We start from the raw sequence: 21,895 nt of genomic DNA on the forward strand, positions 1-21,895 counted from the left end.
AAGAACCCTGAAGAACTTGATTAGCTGGATCACGTGTTTAACTAAGCTTGAACTAAACGCTGCAGGGCTGTGGCCCTCCAGGAACTGAGTTAAGATCAGGACTCTGTGGTGATGAGCCATTCATGTGTGATTGGAAATTATTCCTCATGTTCCCTGAATGACTTACATAAAAAGCTTCACACTGCATTAGTTACGCTTAAAAGAACTGTCACAAAACATGCAACATACATACCAGAAACCACTGTGATAATGATACAATCCTTAAGTATGTAAGTATATGCTTGCTTAAATCAAATGGTGACTTATCATGACTTTTTGGCCATGCACTACACACACACATGTTGGGTTTCCATGTTTTATGGGGACTCTCCATAGGCGTAATGGTTTTTATACTGAACAAACTGTATGTGCTATTGCCCTACACCAACCCTACACCTAAACTTAGCCCTCACAGGAAACATGCTGCATTTTTAGATTTTCAAAAAACTTTATGCTGTATGATTTATAAGCTTGTTTCCTCATGGGGACCAAAAAATGTCCCCACAAGATTAAGATTTACTGGTATTACTATCCTTGTGGGGACATTTGGTCCCCAGGACGTGATGAATACCAGGTGCACACACACACACACACACACACACACACAGACAGACACACACACACACACACACACACACACACACACAGACAGACAGACAGACACACACACACACACACACACACACACACACAGAGACAGACACACACACACACACACACACACACACAGAAAGACAGACAGACACACACACACACACACACACACACACACACACACACAGACAGACAGACAGACACACACACACACACACACACACACACACACACACACACACACACAGACAGACAGACAGACACACACACACACACACACACACACACACACATATATATATATATAGTTGGTTGATGAATGTCCAGTGTGATTTTAGTATCATTGATATTCTATTACGGTGTTCATTTGAGTTAGTTTTTATTTTGCCATTTCAATTTTATTTAATGTTTCTGTTATGTGTGTTTGCTTAGAACTCACACACAGTTCTAAGCAATGCATATTACCAATCAAAAATTAAGTTTATATATTTGCGGTAGGAAATTGACCAAATATCTTCATGGAACATGGATTTTTCTCATAAAAGAGAAATGTATAATTTTGACCCATACAGTGTATTGTTGGCTATTGCTACAAATATAACTGTGTTACTCATGACTGCTTTTGTGCTCCAGGGTCACATTTTTCTTTTTTAACATTGTTCTGGATTTGTGTCCGAAGGCACCAGAATGTGTCAGGGTTGAGGAAAGTGCTGGAACACATGCGGTCCGGCGGCTGTCCAGCTGTCTTTTCTCCTCTCTTGATTGGCGGCTCCAACTGAGGGACAAAAATATCCTGTGGGATCTCGAACAAGGCACTTACGGCGAGGTAAAAAACACATTTAAATGAGAAGCATGCAAATGTTTGATACCTATACAAGTGCTGAATCTCCTCCAGCTGTAACTGTTGCATGCAATACTTTCTGCTCTCTTCTCAAAGCTCTGGGCCGATTGAGACGCATCCCGTCTGCAGTCGTGCATCGACACCTTGAACCCCCCTGTGAACCCCCACATGGTACAGCTGAGGCTTGGGCTATTTTAGTAAGAGCTGGTGAATCCTAGCTGCCATTCAGAAGCTCATCGGCATCGGTGAAGACGACAGACATGGAGTTTGTGGAAGTGTTTGACTCTCCAGGGAAAGGCAGGGGTCTGCGGACCATCAAAGAGGTTTGGGCCGGAGACGTTCTGTTCGCTGAACCGCCTTTCGCTTCAGTTGTGTTCGACAGGTAAGAGTTCAACGAAACACACAGGTGTATTAGATCATAGTGATGGAGGATATGAAAATACTGCTCAAATGTTAAAACTCATATAGTAGTGTTCGATAAGTGCATCTTTAATCTTAGTTAAAGTTATAGTAACTTTGTGTTTTGTTTTTAAATATGTCTGTATAGTTTTTATTAACCCAGATTTCAGATATGAAGATGAAATAATCTGAAACAATGTGATTGAGATGCAGTTAACACAAGGGGAAAGAAAATTAAAGAGAAAGAGTCGAAGCTGGATTATGATCATATATCATTAGCTAAAACTAAAACCATAAAGATTTGTGTTACTTGAAATAACAAAATAAATGTTAAAATAAATAAGTAAATAAATAAAACCATAAAAATAAAGATTTCCATTACTTGAAATAACTGAAATAAGATATGAAAAAAAAACAAACAAACAAACAAAAAAAACTAAACTAAAACCTTTAAAAAATCATTAATTGAAATCAATAAATAAATAAATTTTAAATGAAAAAATAAAAAATATATATATAAAAACTTTGACTTATTTTAGCTCGTTGCCAGAACAATTGTCTATTTTTTTCTTAAATTAACTTTAAGAACTAGATAAACTACAACTAAAGTGGAACTTAAGAATTTATATATATATAAATACACAACATTTCTTAAAACACTTAAATTAAATTAAGAAAATTAAGCCTGGAAAAGTTTAAAATAAAAACTTCACAGTAAAAAAAAAAAAAAAAAAATTTTCTTTCTGTTTTTAGAAGTTGTAAATAAAACAAAGATTATTGTAATGGGTGTGTTTTACAAGAAAGCAATATTGCAGTTTTTCTACTTAAAAATTCCATATTTAATTCAGTGTGTTTCTTTGTAATTATTTGTGAAATTTACAAGCAATTTCTATGTGAAAATGGCTTTAAAATAAATCCTACCTCAATTTTTTGGAGTTTTTTTTCTTAGTGTAATTAATTTCTAAAATAGGTGAAGGTACATCAGTGAACATCAGTAACACTGATTGGGATTGATGTTTAAATGATCGGTGGGGTCGATTCAGTCGTGTCATGTGCTCTGTGGCTCCTGATGGTCTATATATAACTTTAAGATAATCAGTGTGGCGGTTCCAGACCCAAACACGTCTAAAAACAGCCTGTAAAATCAAGATTAGATTCAAGCAACTCAGAATCAGAAGTGAAGAATTTTATTCCTCACCATGAAGAATGCTTTTTCCAATTTGAAATTGCTGTATAAAAATAGGATTGCATAAGATAGATCAGCATGCAAGAATGAATGAATGTTTTTGATCAGAGGTTACTGTATCTGTGTGCTCCAGTCACGCCGCCAGCATCTGTCACAGCTGTTTCCGGCGGCAGGAGAAGCTGCAGCGCTGCGGTCAGTGCAGGTTTGCACAGTACTGCGATAAAACATGTCAGCGCGCTGGCTGGGAAGAACACAAGCAAGAGTGTGCTGCTATCAAGAGCTACGGCAAAGTGCCCAATGAAAACGTGCGGTAAGAAACCCTTCACCAAGCTCATGGTATCAAAGCACCTTCAAGATGCTCAGGTCTAAAGGCAACCAGCTTCAGCGGATACAACTTTTTGTTGTATAAACTTAAAACAACAAGTTGAGAAAACTCAGAAATCTGCTGAAGCCGATTGCCTTAAACTTTTAAGTTTGCTCAACTTTTCTTTTTTTACAGTGTACAAGAATGTACTACATTTTTAATGTTCTTAAGTATTAAAGGTAAAACAAACAACAACTTTTGTTTATGAAATGTAGTGCAGTAAATAGTATGACAATATGCTTTGGAATGTAGTGAAGTAGAGTTTTCCAAAGAAAAACACTGATAAACTACAGATACTTTTTAAATTTAATTGAGTAAAGTAAAAATACTTCACTATTGTCGGCCTCTGGTGTTTTCTGACATGGGCGGGTTTATGCAAATGTTGGGGGCGTAACTATTAGTGATCCCGACTGTTACATCACAGTCGGTGTTATGTTCTGATTCGCCTATTTTTCAGTGGTCTTTTTTATTCATGAGATTTACATAAGAAGGAGGAAACTATTATGTGTGAGGCTCACTGTATGTCATTTCCACGTACAGAACTCTTATTATTCAACTACGCCAATACAGTTTTCCATTTTATGGCACCTTTATTTTTAAGAGTGTTGTTTCATTTAAGCTCAGTTTTTGAGTGAATATTGGCAAAATTATCAACAGTTTTCATTTTTCTCAAAATTCGCGTAATATAATAATTCAAGAAATTCTTGTCGGACTATTAATCATACTAAAATAAACGGACTTTGCTCACACATGGCATAAAACACTTCACAATTTTCGATAACTTTGTACTTTTTTTTCCCCCCCTACCTTATTACATTTGAAAATGACCGGCCTACAAAACAATTGCTTATAAAGAACTCATTATGCTATATTATATCCAAATATTGGATTTAATCTTTATTTAATATCAACTTGTTTTCTTTCAGTTAGCACAGGTTTTTTGTTTCGTTTTGGAGTTGATTGATCAGTTTTTGTGCCAAAATGATCAAAAAATGTTTTTTAACTCAATGAAGACTACGATCAATCAGCTCCAAAAAAGGTCACAAAACCTGTTCTAATTGAAAGAAAACAAGTTGAAAAAAAGATTCAATTTTACAAGCCATTTTTGAAAGATGAAGGGATTTTTGACAGGGAACACCAAATCAGCAGAAAATACATTTACTTGAAGCAAAATCACTTAAAATACATATGAAGTCTTGCCTTATGTCTTTAAAATTAAGTGATTTAAAACAAGAAAAATAATCTTAACTCAAAGGAAAAACGAGATTATTTTTCTGACCCATTAGCAGATATTTTTTCTTGTTTTGATCATAACTCACTTTCCATTTTTCAAGCCATATTGCTTCTCAAGTAAGTATATCTTGTTTTAAGGATGTTTAGATATTTGTACAAGAAAACAAGACAAAAATACTGAGGAAGAACATCGCATGCACATTTTATGCTGGTGTTTTCAGTCTAGTGTTATGTAACGTTTAGACATTGGTCATGTTTTTCACGGTTAAGATTAATGGTCTGCACATAGCGTTCATGCTCATATATATGGCAGAAATGATGTGAAATCTGATGTTGTGTGTGTTAGTCTCGCCGCTCGCATCTTGTGGCGTATGGATAAGGAGGGAAGCGTGGTCTCTGACACGCAGCTGACCAGCCTGGAGGAGCTGGAGGACCACATCTATGACATCTCCGAAGACGACCTCAAAGACTTCAAAGTCGACATACACAACTTTCTAGACTACTGGCCTCGTTCCAGCAAACCGCACACGGTGGATAACGTCTCCCACATCCTCGGAGTGGTGCGTGAACTTACAGTCATCATTATAGCTGCTCAGAAGTAGGTCGGGCCGATATGGCAAAAAATAAAATCTTGATTTTTTTTTTTTTTTTTTTTTTTAGATGTTTAAAACATAACTACAACATGATTCAACTTGCAAAACCATCTGATCAAATAAAGTTTTATTCCAAGTGATTTTTATGTAGAAAAGGCGACAGCGCACCGCATTAAAAGAAATGAGCATTCATGTTTTCATAACAGCTAGACAAATTCATCTTTGAGAGCAAGGGGCCCCTGGTGTTTCAGGGGCCCTACGCAGCTTGCGTACTTTTCGTATTGGGAGGATAGGCTCTGCCTTTAACAAAAATAAAATAAAATCATGGTAAAACTTTATATTTCGAAATTTTCAATGAAATCGCCCAGCCCTGTATTCAGATGTAACGCTGTAACTCTTCTTTTATGTGTGTCAGATCAACTGTAACGGGTTTATGGTGAGCGATCAGCGAGGTCTGCAGTCCGTCGGCGTCGGTTTGTTCCCAAACCTGTGTCTGGTCAATCACGACTGCTGGCCCAACTGCACCGTCATACTCAACAACGGCAAGTAAGTGGAGAAACACATCCTCTGGAGGAGCGTGAGAGCGAACAGGTGAAAGTATCGTGGGTGGGAGAGGAATCAGAGAGAACATGGCAGAGGAAGTGAGAGTCTGAACTGAAAGAGTTGGGAAGGGAATAACCCTGCAGCTCATGTGATTCAGGTTTCCATGAAAAGCATGCATTAACCGAATAGTGTGGCCTGTGTGTGCCATACGATACAGAGATCATTAGTGTTTGCTATGTACATGCATTTTTGTCTAATCACGTTTGTGAAATGTCACATTCAGCTCATGATGAGCAGAAAAGAGCTTCTCGGTTAACAGGATTCCATGAAAGGAGAGCACAGAGAACGTCTTCCGGTGCAAGGAAACCAACCACTTCTCATTTTAGCAATAAATCACTCACATGTATGGCATCAGATATACTAGCATTCAAAAGTTTGAGGTCAGATTTATTTTGAAAGACATTAATAGGCTTCTTTTATTCATCAGGGATGCATTAAATTGATCAAACGTGTCACTAAAGACATTCATAATGTTACTAAAGATTTCCATTTCAAATAAATGCTGTTCTTTTGAACTTTTTATGGTAATAATAATCAGAACTGTTTGTTGAGCAGTATATTAGAATGATTTCTGAAGATCATGTGACACTGAAGACTGCAGTAATGATGCTGAAAATACAGCTTTGATCACAGAAATATATTACAGTTTAACACATATTCACATAGAAAACAGCTGATTTAAACTATAATAATATTTCACAATTTTACTGTATTTTTGATCAAATAAATGCATCCGAGACTTTTTCCAAAACATTAAAAATATTCCCAACCTCAAACTTTTGAACACTAGTGTATACTGTATTTATAATACAATAAACTTTCCACCTCCAGACATAATGTACATAATTAAATGCAATGAATTACATGCAGTTATTCACCTCTTTAAAGTGAAAACGAGAACAGGATTTGATTGATAGCAGTATCCTGAGATTCAGTGGCTTGCAAACGGCTTCTTGCTTTGTGTTTCAGTCAGTCGGCTGTCGATACTATGTATCACTCTCAGACGAGGTGGGTCTATTCAGCTCTACCTCTCTTCATCAGATCTTCATCTCTCCGCTTTCTATCATCACATCCATCAGATAATCAACTACCCAAACACTGCCAAATAACACGACAGAGACGCTGAAAGAGCGGCTTTCCCCTAGTGAAAACTAAATATACTAAAATGTATTTGAAATACATTTATTTCATACTAAGTATACTACAAATACATTTACATACACTGCAGAAAATTATTATCTTGTTTTCTGAAAAAAAAGGTGTTTTTGCTTAAAACAAGCAATAAAAACATTGTTTAGCCTTTGATTTAAGATAAAAAAATTATATTATGATATTTTTGCTTGTTTTAAACACAATTTGGGTATATTTTTTCAGAAAGCAAGACATACTATAATAAGTAATTTTACTTGTCAAGGAAATGCATCTTGATTCAAGAATGTTTAGATATTTATACTAGAAAACAAGGCAAAAATACTAAGGAAGAAATTTTTTTTTTTTGCAGTGTATTTATTTGCTTCATTAAAATTCCCTACAATTTATTATACGAAACAATATACTTGAAGTCTGCTAAATTGGAACAATTTTAGTACTAATGCACTTTAATTGTGTGGAAGTCCAACTAAAGATATGCTGAAGTATATTTGATAGCGAGTATGCTTCAGGTACACTTTAAATATCTTGCATTTAAAGACCGATATTATTCAAAGATCATACGATCCTCATCAATAGTGACATTAAAAACACATTTTAGGCTTAATATTAAGAAATGTGCGTTGTGCATAAGTAGTACTCCACATAGAGTTTAATTAAAAGTTTATATCAGTAAGTCTTGAGGAACATGTCAGTAAATATGTTAATAGATTTGAACTTAGAATGAAATAAATGTATTTTAAGGGCCAGTATGAGAGTTTGCTTCCACCACCTACTTTAGAACCTAAACACAAAATCAAATACGGATGTTTTAAAAAAATAAAACTATACAACATCTATCCATACAGAGGTGGGTTATTTGAAAAAAGCAGAATGGAAATTCTGTCATCATTTACTCATGCTAATGTCGTTTGTCGATCTTCTTCTGTGTTCCACTGATGAAAGAAATGAGAGTGAATGAATGATGACAGAGTTTAATTTCTGTCTGAAATATGGCTGTAATGATGAGTAAATCAGATGTTGACTGAGGTGTTGTATTGTAAAGGCGAGTGCTGATGGGTGGTTGGTCCTTTTGTCGTCTCTTTTAATCTCTTTCACACCTAATAGCAGATTCTTCTGACACATTTCTGTCTTGACAGCTGCCACAACTAATCACCTTTTAATATGCAAATATATGTGAGTTTACGCCTTCTTGCACTCGTCTCAAACAACATTTGTCAGGTTAGTCTGTGTGTGGCATTGGGTCTCATTCACTAAGCATGCAAACACAGCAAAAAATTATTTTCTTAATCAGTATTTATGTCTTGTTTTATAGCACAAATATCTAAGCACTCATAAATCAAGATACATTTACTTTAGAAGCAAAATGTCGTTAGATATGAAGTCTTGTTTAATGAAAAATGCGAAGTGAGTTTAAGCTTAAAACAAGAAAAATAAACTTAATTCAAAGGGAAACAAATTAATTTTTCTTAGTCCACTGGCCGATATTTTTTCTTCTTTTAAGCATAAATTTGATGCATTTCTCACAATGTTTCAAAATATATTTAATTGAGAAGCAAAATGACTTAAGATATCAAGTCTTGTTTAAAAAATAAATAAGAAATATGTATAAGCGAGTTTATGCTTAAAACAAGAAAAAATGTCTGTGGGGTCAGAAAAAAAAAATCTTGTTTTCCATTTTTGAACCAAGTTTATTTTTCTGTCTCCGTTTCTGACTTCTCAAGTAAATGCATCTTAATTTATGAATTTTTAGGTAGTTTTAATGGAAAGCAAGACAAAAATTGCGGAAGAAGATTAGGGCCAAGCAATAATAAAAAAATAAAACCATCTCGAGATTAAAGTCATTATAATATGAGATTAAGCTTGTTAAACTTCGAGAATAAAGTCGTTATGTTTAGAGATAAAACTCGTTAAATTTCAAGAAAAAAGTCTAAATAAAATGTTGAGAATAAACTCGTTGAAAAAAGTCGTTGTGTTTTGAGAAAAGATAATTTTTAGGTAGTTTTAATGGAAAGCAAGACAAAAATACTAAGAATGAAAATATTTGTGCATGAAATCTGCATTCGAACATTTTCACAAACAAATCAAAAACTTTTGTACTGAAATTTATTCTAAATATACAAAAAAGAAATGTTAGAACAACTGAAACCACTTATACACAAAAAACACATATTCGTGAAAATATGTATTTCATTTGAAATGTATTCACTGGATGCAGTGAAAGAGTAAAAAAAGCTGTGTTTGAGCTGCGCAGCTTCTCTGAATAAGAGCGCAGATACACATTTGTACAGCTGTAATCTGGCTCTATATTAAAGGTTTTCATTGCGTTTGAACTGGTTTTGAGGACGACAAACGTCTTTAGTGAATATCACGTTTGCAGAGAGCGACGAAAGTTTCCAAATTCATTAACAGAACAAGCTTAAGAACAAATTAATCTGCGTATATACACTGCAAAAAAGGATTTTCTGACTTAGTATTTTTATCTTGTTTTCTAGTATAAATATCTAAATATTCTTGAATCAAGATGCATTTACTGGACAAGATATTAAGTCTTGTTTTAAAAAATATATATAAAAATGTTGTTAGTTTTTGCTTAAAACAAGCAAAAATATCTGTCAGTGGGGCAAGAAAAATAATCTTAATTCAAAGGCTAAACAAGATTATTTTTCTTGCCCCTTTGGCAGATATTTTTGCTTGTTTTAAGCAAAAACGAACAACATTTTTATATTTAAACAATACATAATATCTTAAGTCATTTTACTTGTACAGTAAATGCATCTTGATTCAAGAATGTTTAGATATTTATACTAGAAAACAAGACAAAAACACTGAGTAAGAGAATAATTTTTTGCAGTGTACATGCATTGTGAAATGTTATGTGATTTTTTGTCCTGTGCATATGAATATAAATAATCCAGGCAATTGTTTGTGAATAAGACCCATTGCTTTTGTGTCTGCTGTCAGATCAAGTTAAGATGTTGTATATGATCATCATGTGGGTCTATATACAAAACGACTCTGGTTTCACTGAACTCATGTGTTTTTTGAGTAGTTAGTGTTTCTTTATGTTAACTTACTTGATCTGCAGGGCCTGCTGAGCGCAGGATCTGCTTCTGAGACTAGTTCTGTGTCTTCTCATCCGTTTGGTCTCATCTTACGCTCCTGATTCTGTCATAAGCCTACTGAGCTTGTCTGTGTCGCAGGATTGAGCTGCGAGCGCTGGGAAAGATCAGCCCCGGAGAAGAAGTGACCGTGGCGTACGTGGACTTTCTGAACCTGTCTGAAGATCGCAGGCGTTTGCTGAAGCAGCAGTACTTTTTCGACTGCACCTGCGAGCATTGCATCAACAAAACCAAAGACGACCTGAAGCTGGCCGGAGCGCTGGTGGAGGGAGAGAAGGTGAATTAAATCACTCTCGGATGTGCATTGGCCTTAAATAACACATCTGTGGAAGCTTGTTTCTGCCATGCAATACAAGTATAAAATAGGTCGTTGTGACTGTATCTCACAGTTCAGAGTTTTTTTCCTCAGAATTGCAAGTTTATATCACAATTATGAGCTGTAGATTTGCAGTTCTGGCTTTTTTCTTGAATTCTGAATCTAAATCTCACAATTCTGACTATTTTTCCTCTAAATTCTGAATTTAAATTGTTTTGGAGATGTAAACTCAGAATTACAAGATGTAATAACGTTTTTAATTAATATTAACTTTGTGCAATTGTGAGATATAAACGTATAATTCTAAAATAAAATGTCAAAAGTTTTGTTACATATAGTAAATTTATAGTCATTTTTATTAGTTTTTTTATATAGTTTATTTTTGTGTTTAAATTTTAATTAAATATGTTTACAATATATATTTTTTTAATATTTTTAGATTTATTTAAATGTATTTCATTCCTTTTTATTTCACTTTTAAGTTATTTTAGTTCTATTAAAAAATGTCAATGGCAAGTAGATAAAAAATTCTTTTTTAAATTATTATTATTTTACTTAAGTAACGGTTGCTTTGTTACTTTCAAATAACAAAAATGTTTTTTTTTAATGGTTTATTTTTATTTTTAGCAAGAAATAAGTTTATAGGCAAGAAATGGAAAGTTATTTACTTTAATCACTTACTTAATGCAAAATAAATTATTTTATAAGATTCCATGCATAAACCATGTCATGTTATATAATATTATAATATTAAATATATAATACATTTTTAATAATAATAATAAAACATAAAAACAATGAAAAGGATAACGAATAGAATTTATAATATACTTTTTTTCTCTCTGAATTCTAAGATAAAATTCTGTATTTTCTAAATGTTTTATTCTGTGACAGAAATAACATTCCACATGCATCTGTGTCACAATAATACTGCAAAAATCACAATGCTGCATCAGATTTAAGGGATAGTTCACCCACAAATCATAATTTACTTGTGTGTGGTAGAACACAGAAAGAGGCTGTTCCTGCTGCTGTTTTCAATGCAGTGAAAGCGGACAGTGACCAGCCATAAAAAGAACAAAAAGTCCTGTAAAAGCAGATACGCTGCTAAAAGCCACACGGGTTTGAGACAGCATGAACGTGAATAATGACGACACAGTAGTGTGCACTATGTAGTGTCATGTGTGCAGTGAGCGAAGCGTAACAGATGCACACATGTATGAATGGTCAGATATGAGGGAGTTTCCAGTCTGCAGTCCTGGAGAGATTAGTGCTGTTAAATATAGCAGTCCTTCAGTCAGTCCACTAGATAAGGAGCAGAACTCCAGTCTGAGACACAGGCTCGTGTTACTGACCCTCACAACACAAGAGGAACATTATAATGAGTCAGAAGAGTAAAGGACATTCATCATCTGAAAGACTTATGTGTGTGTTTAATTGCAGTGTATTATAGCTTGTATTTCATTCAGAAAGTGCCCACGAATGCAAACTGATTCAATACTCCTGTAATAATAGTTAATTTTTATTTATATTTATTGTATATTTTATTTGTTATGATTTATTGAAGTGAATTCAGTTTGTTCACAGAATCAGTTAATTTCACTTCAATCAACCAGTTAACTTGAAATAAATGCAATGCAGTTTTACGTTTTTGCTCTCAGATAATTAGTTCAATGAATTTAGTTACATGAATTAGGTCATTTTTATCAAATTAATGTATACGTTTTTATGTATATTAGTATTTATAAAATCACTGTTTATAATTGGAAAGTCTGAATGACTCATTCAGAGAATCAAATAATCAGTTCATTTCACTGAATTAAAAAATTATGCAAATTTATATTAGTTTAAAATTATATATTATTTATAAAATATATAATTTATCTGATATTTTTCACAAAATTGTATCAAGTAAGGATGCTTTCTAGTTTTATTATTTTATTATTATTATTTTATTATTCATTTATCTTAAATTTATGGTGTAAATGCCTCAACATAATTGAGATGGTAATTATTGATTTTGCAAAGTTATTTAAATTTTTTGTGCTGTACTTCAATACGGTAATAAGTACAAAAGAGTCTATAAACAATAAATGTAAATGTATTTTATGCTTTACATAATGCAAAATTAATTATTTTATTAGATAACATGAATAAATAAGTAATAAAAACATGTAAAAAAATATTACAGTTATAATTTACTTTTTATAATAAACAACATAATTGAGATTCTCATTATTTTGTGCTATACTGTTGGTAAAAATAATTGTCAGATGTAGTAGATATTGCCTTCTTTAGTTTAATGTAGTTAGATACACTTTTATTGCAATCTAACAATGTTTTAAAAAGACCAGCTTTCAAAAGACGGCAAAAGAGTTTGTTTGCATAAGAATTATTTACCAGTATCAGGTTTAATGCTGAATTTTACATATATTCTGCTCTGAAGGTGCCAGAAGAAACGGTGAAAGAAATGACAGAATACAGCCGGATGATGCTGGAAAAGATGGAAAAGGCCCGGATAGAAGCAAACTACAACGAGGTACTGATGAGATTGATACAGACGATCTGCGCCGCTGAAGATGAAAGTGCAGGTGTTTAACGTGAGCGTGTGCGCAGGTGGTGAAGATCTGCCGCGAGTGTGTGGAGAAGCAGGAGAACGTTCTGGCCGACACACACATCTATCAGCTGCGCATATGGAGCACGCTCAGCGAGGTGCTGTCCTACCTGCAGTTCTTCGAGGAGGCCTCAACATACGCACGCAAGATGGTGGAGGGATACTTGTGAGTGTGTGTGCATGCATGCATGAGAGAGAGAGCTTCATTCAGTCATGCACGGTTAAAAACACCTTTATATGTGTGTGTGTGTGTGTTAAATCAGGAAACTGTACCATCCCAATAATGCTCAGCTGGGAATGGCCACAATGAGGGCTGGTGTGACGCACTGGCAGGCCGGTTTCGTCGAGGTCGCTCACGGCATGATCTGCAAAGCCTACGCCATCCTGATGATCACCCACGGCCCAACACACCCCATCACCAAAGACCTGGAGGTAAACATGATAATAACCCTCAGTGGAGTTCAGAGCAATGTTATTGATATACTATTATAGTTTTTATTCATATTAAGAATTAGTTTTCATTTTTATTTTCTTGTTTGTATTTTAATTTGTTAATTTTTTCAGTAATTTTCTCTATTTATTTATTTATTTGCTTGTTTAAATATTGTTTTTTATTAATATTTATTTCAATTTTAGTTCTTTCTTTTTTGTTATTTCAGTACTTCAATTTGAACTAAACATAAAAGAGAATCTCAACGGCAACTAGATGAAATAAAATTATTTTATTTTATTTTATTTCAGTTAACATTTATTTCAAGTAACAAACATGTTTTATGATTTTATTTTTAGTTTTAGCAAGAAATTAGTTCATAGGCAAAGTATTCATTATTACTAATTACTCCTATTTAATGGTTTTCTTTATACAAAATAAATTATTTTGCAAGATACCATGCATAAATAAATTAATATCATGTTAAATATAAATATATTTTTGATTATAAAAATGACTAAAAGATTTTTTCAACTTGAATGCATGTCATAAAATATGCATTTTATATGAATTACTTTGTGTACAATGCATTACAATAAATTACCATGCATAAAGAAGTAAAAGTGATATATATATATATTCTTAATAATAAAAATGTAAAATATAATACAAAAGATTCAAATATTTTTTACAACTTGAATCCATGTCGTGATATATGCATTAATTTATACAAAACACATTACTTTATGCAATAAGTGATTTTCTTAGGTGCAATGCATAAATAAATAACAGAAATGAAGATTATATACAAATATAATAATATTAAATATATTTTTAATAATAAGAAATATTAAATAATTATTAAAAAAATTCAAATTGATTGCATGATGTATTACTTTATGCAAAATAGATGATTTTGTGAGATGCCGTGCATAAACAAGTGATAGCAATGTATTATACAGTTTTTATGAATAAAACAAAATATAAGAAAACATGATACTAAGATTATGCCAATGCATGATGTCAAAATAACAAATTGCTATATACAGTACAATCTTCCCAAATGCATTTGAAAGCAACATATGCATGACTTTTCAACTCCAAAAAAGGTCTTGAGCGTGTCACCTAAAAAATAAAAGCATACATGTTTAGAAGGACATGTGTTTGAATGCTAGCGTTTGAACTTGTCCGTCTCCCATCAGGCCATGCGCATGCAGACGGAGATGGAGCTGCGCATGTTCAAGCAGAACGAGTACGTGTATCACTCAATGCGTGAGGCGGCGCTGAAGAACCAGCCCATGAGGATGATGGCAGAACCGGCCACCGAGAGCATCAAGAACCTGTTCCGCAGAAAGTGACTGAATAACAATGAACCGCAGCGATGCGATGCACTGTAACAAACACGCTCAGGTCGATACAACACTCACATCTATGCAGACGCTTTCAATCAGAAAGAGGAACAAAAGCATATGCAATATTCAGAATATAATATAGACATCTATAAGAAGCAAAGCTCACACAGTTACAGATTCTGCATTTCTCTACACGATGATTGTGTGATGACTCTAATAAGCTTTTTTTTAGATTTTGAGTGTCATTATGAATTGTAAAGTTTTTTGTAATTAAAATTCCATCAGGTTTAAAGTATGATGTTTGTGTTTTATTTGCTCTTTCATTGCTCAAGAGATTGAACGAGTTATACGGCATTTTCTCAGTGTTTCTCCTCAAACAGACACAAATGAATCTCAATAGTCATCATTCAGAAAGAGTCTAGAGCTATAAAATCAGTGCTCAAATCATTTGAGAAATGACTTCGTGCTGACTTGTTTGCAGATTTTGAGCACAGTTTGAGACATTATTTTCTGAAATTCGAGAGGAGGCACACATGAAATGATCTTTTTCTTAGAAAAAGAAAACAGTGGAAAAAAGAAATTCATGGAAAAGTCAAAATTTTTGCTCAATTTAAAGAGAAACAACTGTGATATTATAGAGATCTTCATCATGTTTTTCCTTCCCAAGTGCAATTTTTAAATATGTTCATATTGTATTTTACTACTTCAAATTAAATTAAACAAAAATCAGAAATGTTGCCCTTATAATATTTTAGATTTTAGTCATTTTCTGTTTTAATTTGAATTGTGTTAAATGCAGTTTTTGTTATTTTTAAATCTCTCTCTCTCTCTCTATATAGTATTTATTAAATTAAATTTATTAATTTTAGTTTATTTAGTTTTTTTTAAATTTTAGTTAAGCTAACAAAAATCTGAAATATTGCCCTTATAATATTTTGAATTAGATTTTAATAATTATTTTCTGTTTTCACGTTAATTTTAAAGTTTTAGCAATTTTATTTATTTTATTTTATTTTTTTATTAGTTGTGATTTTAAAAAATATCTATATAGTATTTATTAAATTTTGCAATCAATGTTGCATCTGAGTTTACTTTTGTACCTTTTATTTCATTTAATGTATATTTTATTTCTAATAAGGAAAATAATATTTAGCTGGTTTTAGTTTTAGCTGAACACATGCACAGCACAAACCTCTTTCAAATAATACAAATAAACACACAAATCTGATTTTGAGAATTCTTTAATAAAAAAAATCCCTTTATATTGTTCTTTTTGTCAAGTCATGGTGAGTGTGGTCTGTTTTTTAGGCCAGGCGTTTGCTGATCCTCTTGTAGACGAGGCTGCCGAGAGTCAGAGTCTGAAACACAACAGCATTCACATGAGTGTAACTCTATAAAACTCTATAAAACATCACAGGTGCTGATGATAAACGCTGATCTCACTCACATTCACCAGCGTGTTTGCATCCACCAGCTCCGTGATGGACGTGATTTTATTCAGGACGACCTTCAGCTTGTTTCCCTCTTTATTCACAACAGCCTAGAACACAAACAACAGCATTATCATCAATGCAATCAGATGCTCATAAACTCCTGCATGCAGGTCTGTGAGCGCAGCGCTACCTTGACTTTCTCTCCGGTCAGCGTTTCGATCTCAGCCTCCTGTCCGATGGTGAAGCTGTTGGTCAGGACTTTGGATCCGGTGGTGACGGTCACTTTGAACTGATCTCCGTTCTGCTCGATCTCAGACACGCTCTTGATGTCTTTGCCTTTCTCTATCAGATCATCAGGAAGACCTGAAACAGCATGCAAGTGATGAGCAATGCAATACATGAAACACTTAATGCAATGCATGCAACACTCAATGCAATACATGAAATACTCCATGCATTACATAAAATACTCAATGCAATGCATGAAACACTCAATGCAGTGCATGCAACACTCAATTCGATGCATGCAACTGCTCTGCTCATTTTACCAGCAGCTCATGCAGCATTCATCACATCCATGCATTCGTTTTAGATATGCACTCACCGATAGCCTTCATGAACTCCACGAATCCCTCCTGACTCTCCAGCTGATATTTCCCACTGAACGACATGGTGACTGGTGAATGTAAAGTAACTCCAGAGAGTCTAAGAGATGCTTATATATCGTCACACATGCAGATGAAGAATTATTAACCTGACTGGATGATCCTGATTGGCCGATTACTGTGAAATCAGGTTAAATGTCATGTGGGGTGAAACAGTGCAGATCTGTAAAAGGTTTGCTTTGATAAGATCCTGGCCTTCACCTTTGGCCTCAGCAGCATGACATCATCACCAGGGTTATAGTATCAGTGATACACTATTGTAGTTTATTTTTATATTTTCTGCTTTCATTTAAATTTTAGTGAAAGGTTTAATGCTTTTGTTGTGTGTTTTTGCCACATCTATTTTTTGTTAATGTGTGCGTATTTTTGGGTATTTATTTGTTTTTATGTCATTTTTTTATTTATTTAGTTAGTTTTAGCTTGTTTAGTCAGATATTTTAGAAGTTCAAGTTGAATTAAATGAAAATGAGAAAACTAGTTCAAATAAAATTATTTAAAATTGTATTCATTTCAATATTTATTTGTTGTGTTTTTGCCAGTTTTATTTTGTTTGTTTATCTATTTATTTTTTATATGTCTGTATAGTTTTTATTAATTTCTTTTGTTTTAGTTTAAATTATTTTAGTACTTAAAATTACACTTATCAAAAACTTTAATGTCTAATATTTAATATTTAATCTAAGATTTTTTATAATTTATTTGACTTTAGTTAACATTTATTTCATTTTTGCCAGTTTTTTTTAATGTCTACATAGTTTTATTAATTTTTAGTTCAGTTTTAGTTTAAATTATTTTAGTTTTATTCTAAAGTTTTTTTATATAATATAAATATAATAATAAATTATAAAATAAATAGTTTTATTTCAGTTAGCATTTATTTCATTTTAAGTGACAAAAATATATATTTTCCTGGTTTCAGTTTAATTTTTTAAATAATATACTACATTTTTATCTTGATTAACATTTATTTTAAGTGACATTTTTTTCTTCTTGCTTTAGTTTTAAACTGTAATAACGCTGATCATCACACTCAACTTGAACAACTGAGGAATTGTTCATGCAGAATATTAATAGATACACAAATAAGAAACAGTTGTCATTTTATTGCTAAATATCTGTTTCCGGGACGAATCTTTGGAAATGATGTCATGCTCATGTATTAATGCCTGTGCTTTCTTCAGATCAGGAATCTGTCATGAGTCTGATCAAATTTGTGCATGTTTTGCGCTGTCATTATTAGGAAAGAGCTGTTTCTGAGGCCTCATCAATAATAAACAGCATGTCAAACGCTGTGCAAATGATCCGTAACTGCAGCATAAACGAGTCTTTCAGTGGCTTTGATACAGATCAGAAAACTGGCATGTGGGATTTTCCATGGGACAAAACCTTCATGCCACATCAGAGAAAGTATAGAGCGGCACAAATTCATCGTAGGCTTGATCTATAAGCATTGAACTGATTTTTGAGCGTCTCTGTGTCTCTTTAGCAGCATCACGAACGAGGCTCAGTTCAGCTGCTAGTAAACGCTCAGCATTACTTCATGTGTACTCTGGACTGCATCTTTCAGAGCTGATTGATTATCAGTGTTTTATCAGGACACAGGACTCTCATCAGCACAACACTTCAAACACTGATGCAGATAACACCGTGCAAACAATAAAACCATAAACCACCTCATTAATATTTTCTATTTTCATTTAATTTGTGTAGTGGGTTACACTTTATTTTAAGGTGTGCTTGTTACAGTGAAATTATACATTCGAGTACTGAGTAATATTAATTAACTACATGTACTTACTATATGATTAGGGTTTAGCTTAGGGTTACTTGCATGTATTTATGCATAATTTATTATAATAGTAAGTAATATAATAGCAATAGTAATATAATATAATATTATATCATAGTAATTTATTATAATAAACTTAAACTAATCAAAAATAAGATATGTTGCCTTGGCAACGAGCTGATATAAAATAAGTATATATTTTATTTAATTTCAGGTAATGTTTATTTCAAGTAATCAAAATGTTTTTTAATGGTTTTGTTTGAAATCAATGATGTCAAGGAGCCTAATGCAAGTCAAACCGGTTCATGCTCTAGATTTATTGAGTATTAATGAACACAGAACAGCAGGTGATTAGCATAGAGGCGGAGCTCTGTCTGTCCTGCTCGTCTCATTGGTGGATTCTGCTGAGCTGCAGGATGTTTCTGTCACTGTTCTGTTCTTCAGCCAAACACCAGTGATCAGTGCTGCCGCTCTTCATCATCATCATCATCATCATAACACAAACACATTACAGCATGAATCTAATCAGTTTATGAGCTGCAGTATCCGAGACGCTATAAACCTCTGCTGATTGATCTCACCGGAGGCAGATCATTCATTTACTATTACAATTTTTATTAATATTTTAAATTTGTTTTTACTTTTAGATTTTCTGTTTGAATTTTAGTTTTTTTGTTTTTTTTGTCCTTCTTATTAGTTTTTTACACACACACACACACACACACACACACACACACACACACACACACTTTTGGTGATTTAATACTCCAACTTAAACTAAATAAAAATGAGACGCAGCTTTGGCAGCTAGTTGAAATAAAAGTTTTTATTTTATTTTGTTGCAGTTAACGTTTATTTCAAAACTGTAAAACGTAACAAAATAGTTTTTAATGGTTCTATACAATGTGTCATCGAAACCACCTTGATGACCTTTGACCCTCACTTTTTCAGTTTTAGTTACTTTAGTACAAATATGATAAATTTTGCCTCAGTAACTACTTGAATTGTTTAGTTTGTTTCCAGTTAACATTTATTTAATATAATAAAAAATGTTTTAATGGTTTTAGAATAATAGCCAAGCTTAGGACACAATGTGGCCTTTGATGACCTTTGACCTATAATTCCACATAATAATAAGGAATATGTGCAACTGTCCTAAATTACATCTTTCTGAAAAAAAACCTGTGAATCAGTGTTATTTCATAATCATTAATATACTATTGTTTTTTATTAACATTTTGAATTTGTTTTATTTGACATTTTAATATTTGCATGATTTTTTTTGTTGTCTATATAATTTTATTATTATACATTTTTATTTAATAAAATTTTATTTGTTTATTTATTTAAAATTTGCAAGTTTGCCTTGGCAAATGGGGTTTTAATTCTGTTGAGAATAATTATGCACTTTATGATTTTTATTTTATTTTGTATTATTCTTTGTGTTTAATGATGAATGCATCATATACATATCTTCTGTCCTGTTGAGCTGGACTGGTTGCTGAGGGTCGAGTGTCACTGAGAGCTTGTTTGCCCCCTACAGGACAGCTGGAGACGTAGCAGGAACACACACACACACACACACACACGCACACACACACGCACACACACACACACACACTGAAGAGTTCATAAAACACGCTGAGAGAGGTGTCAGTATCAGCAGATCAGGACAGTCAATCAGAGGTTTATATTATCAAGCGAACAGATTAATCTGCATTGTTTAACACTAACCAGACTGAAATGAACCAGTGTGGCTTGGTCACATATATAATGATGATCGTACATGCACGGGCACAGATGAACTGGGGTCATGATGTGAAAGAGGAACACTGAAGGTCACTGGAGTCTAAAGCTGCTCATCTTCTCTCATCAGATCCACACACATCACAGACCAGTGCTAAAGAGAAACGGTTTAACACTCCTTCATTAATGATGATTATAATCACACATCTCTACACGAGATCAGCTCGATTAGCTGCATCCAGAGGAATATCATGCTGAAGCTGCATCATATCTGTGTCAAGATTAACTGATTAATTCAATTACTCTGATCTTCTCAGTCCGTCGCTGATTCTGCATCTGAGTTTGCATTTTATTACTGAATCCTCAGAAAAATGCTACATTTAAAAGTAAAAATGCTACAGTCAGAATACGTTTTATGTATATATGTATTTATGTATAAATACACGTTTGTTTGTTTGTGTGTGTGTGTGTGTGTGTATATATATATATATATATATATATATTTAAAAATAAATTTTTATATATATTTATTTTTTTGATACATTTTAGTTATTTATTTGCTCATTATATACAGTAAATGCATGCATATATTTTCAGTGCCTCTCTCTATATATATTTACTTCTACACAATATAAAATAATACAATAACTTATTTACTTATATACTTCATTTGCAAAAACAGATAACTCCGTTTTTAACAATTCTCAAAAATCATGTTTTTTCATTGTGCATCCCAATTAATCTCAATTAAACTGCAGATGTTGTTGTTGTTTTTGACTAGGTTAAAAAATAACTTAAAAAAACAGTTAACTAACACAATAAAACACAATAAAAACATGAGAACATAATAAAAAACATAATATTTAAAAAAAAAAACGTTTTTGCAAATAAACTCTTCATATATATGTGTATGTGTGTGTGTGTGTATACACACACACACACACACACACACACACATATGTATATTCCCTTAAACATATTTTTGATAAGTTTTAGTTATATATTAAGTTTTAAAGTATATATTCATATTTACATAAATATATTTAACAAGTTTATATTTATATAGTCCAAAATACACATATATAACAAATACATATTTTGAGTTTATCCACGATGTATTTTCTTGGCTCCTGAAGTATATTTAGTTTGTTTTGTTTTTAGTTTTGTTTGTTTTTGGTTGTTTTGTTTTTTTGCTTTTTAAGATTTAAACAAGCCATATATTTGAAATATATATTGATCAGAATATTTTTGCCATATGGGTTGTTTGGGTCTTACAATGTTTGCACTCATTGGATGTTTGATCTGTGTGGAAATGAATTATCATCTGTTCACTGCAATAGAAGAACATGCTAAAACACATTAATCAGACACATTGAGATGATGTTGTTCTACATGAAACACAATGCCTGAGTCCCAATGTGCATACT

General features: G+C 32.8%; 2 protein-coding genes across 3 annotated transcripts; one reads left to right on the forward strand and one right to left on the reverse strand.

Annotated features, from left to right (window-relative positions):
* Nucleotides 1-1,478: 1,478 nt before the first annotated feature.
* On the forward strand, nt 1,479-15,552 carry smyd1b (SET and MYND domain containing 1b). Of its 2 annotated transcripts, XM_079382107.1 has the most exons (10): nt 1,479-1,856; nt 3,193-3,369; nt 5,003-5,216; nt 5,665-5,795; nt 6,822-6,860; nt 10,205-10,400; nt 12,886-12,978; nt 13,056-13,219; nt 13,317-13,485; nt 14,686-15,552. In XM_079382107.1, the coding sequence occupies exons 1-10, from the start codon at nt 1,735-1,737 to the stop codon at nt 14,839-14,841; spliced, it is 1,461 nt and encodes a 486-aa protein (XP_079238233.1). In that variant the 5' UTR covers nt 1,479-1,734; the 3' UTR covers nt 14,842-15,552. The 2 variants fall into 2 exon arrangements, with proteins under 2 accessions (XP_079238233.1, XP_079238234.1); XM_079382108.1 differs by lacking the exon at nt 6,822-6,860 and having other exon boundaries at nt 1,704-1,856; nt 14,686-15,129.
* Nucleotides 15,553-16,060: 508 nt separating this feature from the next.
* LOC306848488 (fatty acid binding protein 1-B.1) lies at nt 16,061-16,964 on the reverse strand. Its single transcript, XM_079383067.1, has 4 exons — nt 16,873-16,964; nt 16,459-16,631; nt 16,283-16,375; nt 16,061-16,193 (listed from the first exon to the last, which is right to left on the reverse strand). The coding sequence occupies exons 1-4, from the start codon at nt 16,937-16,939 to the stop codon at nt 16,140-16,142; spliced, it is 387 nt and encodes a 128-aa protein (XP_079239193.1). The 5' UTR covers nt 16,940-16,964; the 3' UTR covers nt 16,061-16,139.
* Between the last annotated feature and the right edge of the window lie 4,931 nt (nt 16,965-21,895).

Source organism: Barbus barbus, assembly GCF_936440315.1.
Source record: "Barbus barbus genome assembly, chromosome: 28".
NCBI classification, from domain to species: Eukaryota; Metazoa; Chordata; class Actinopteri; order Cypriniformes; family Cyprinidae; genus Barbus; species Barbus barbus.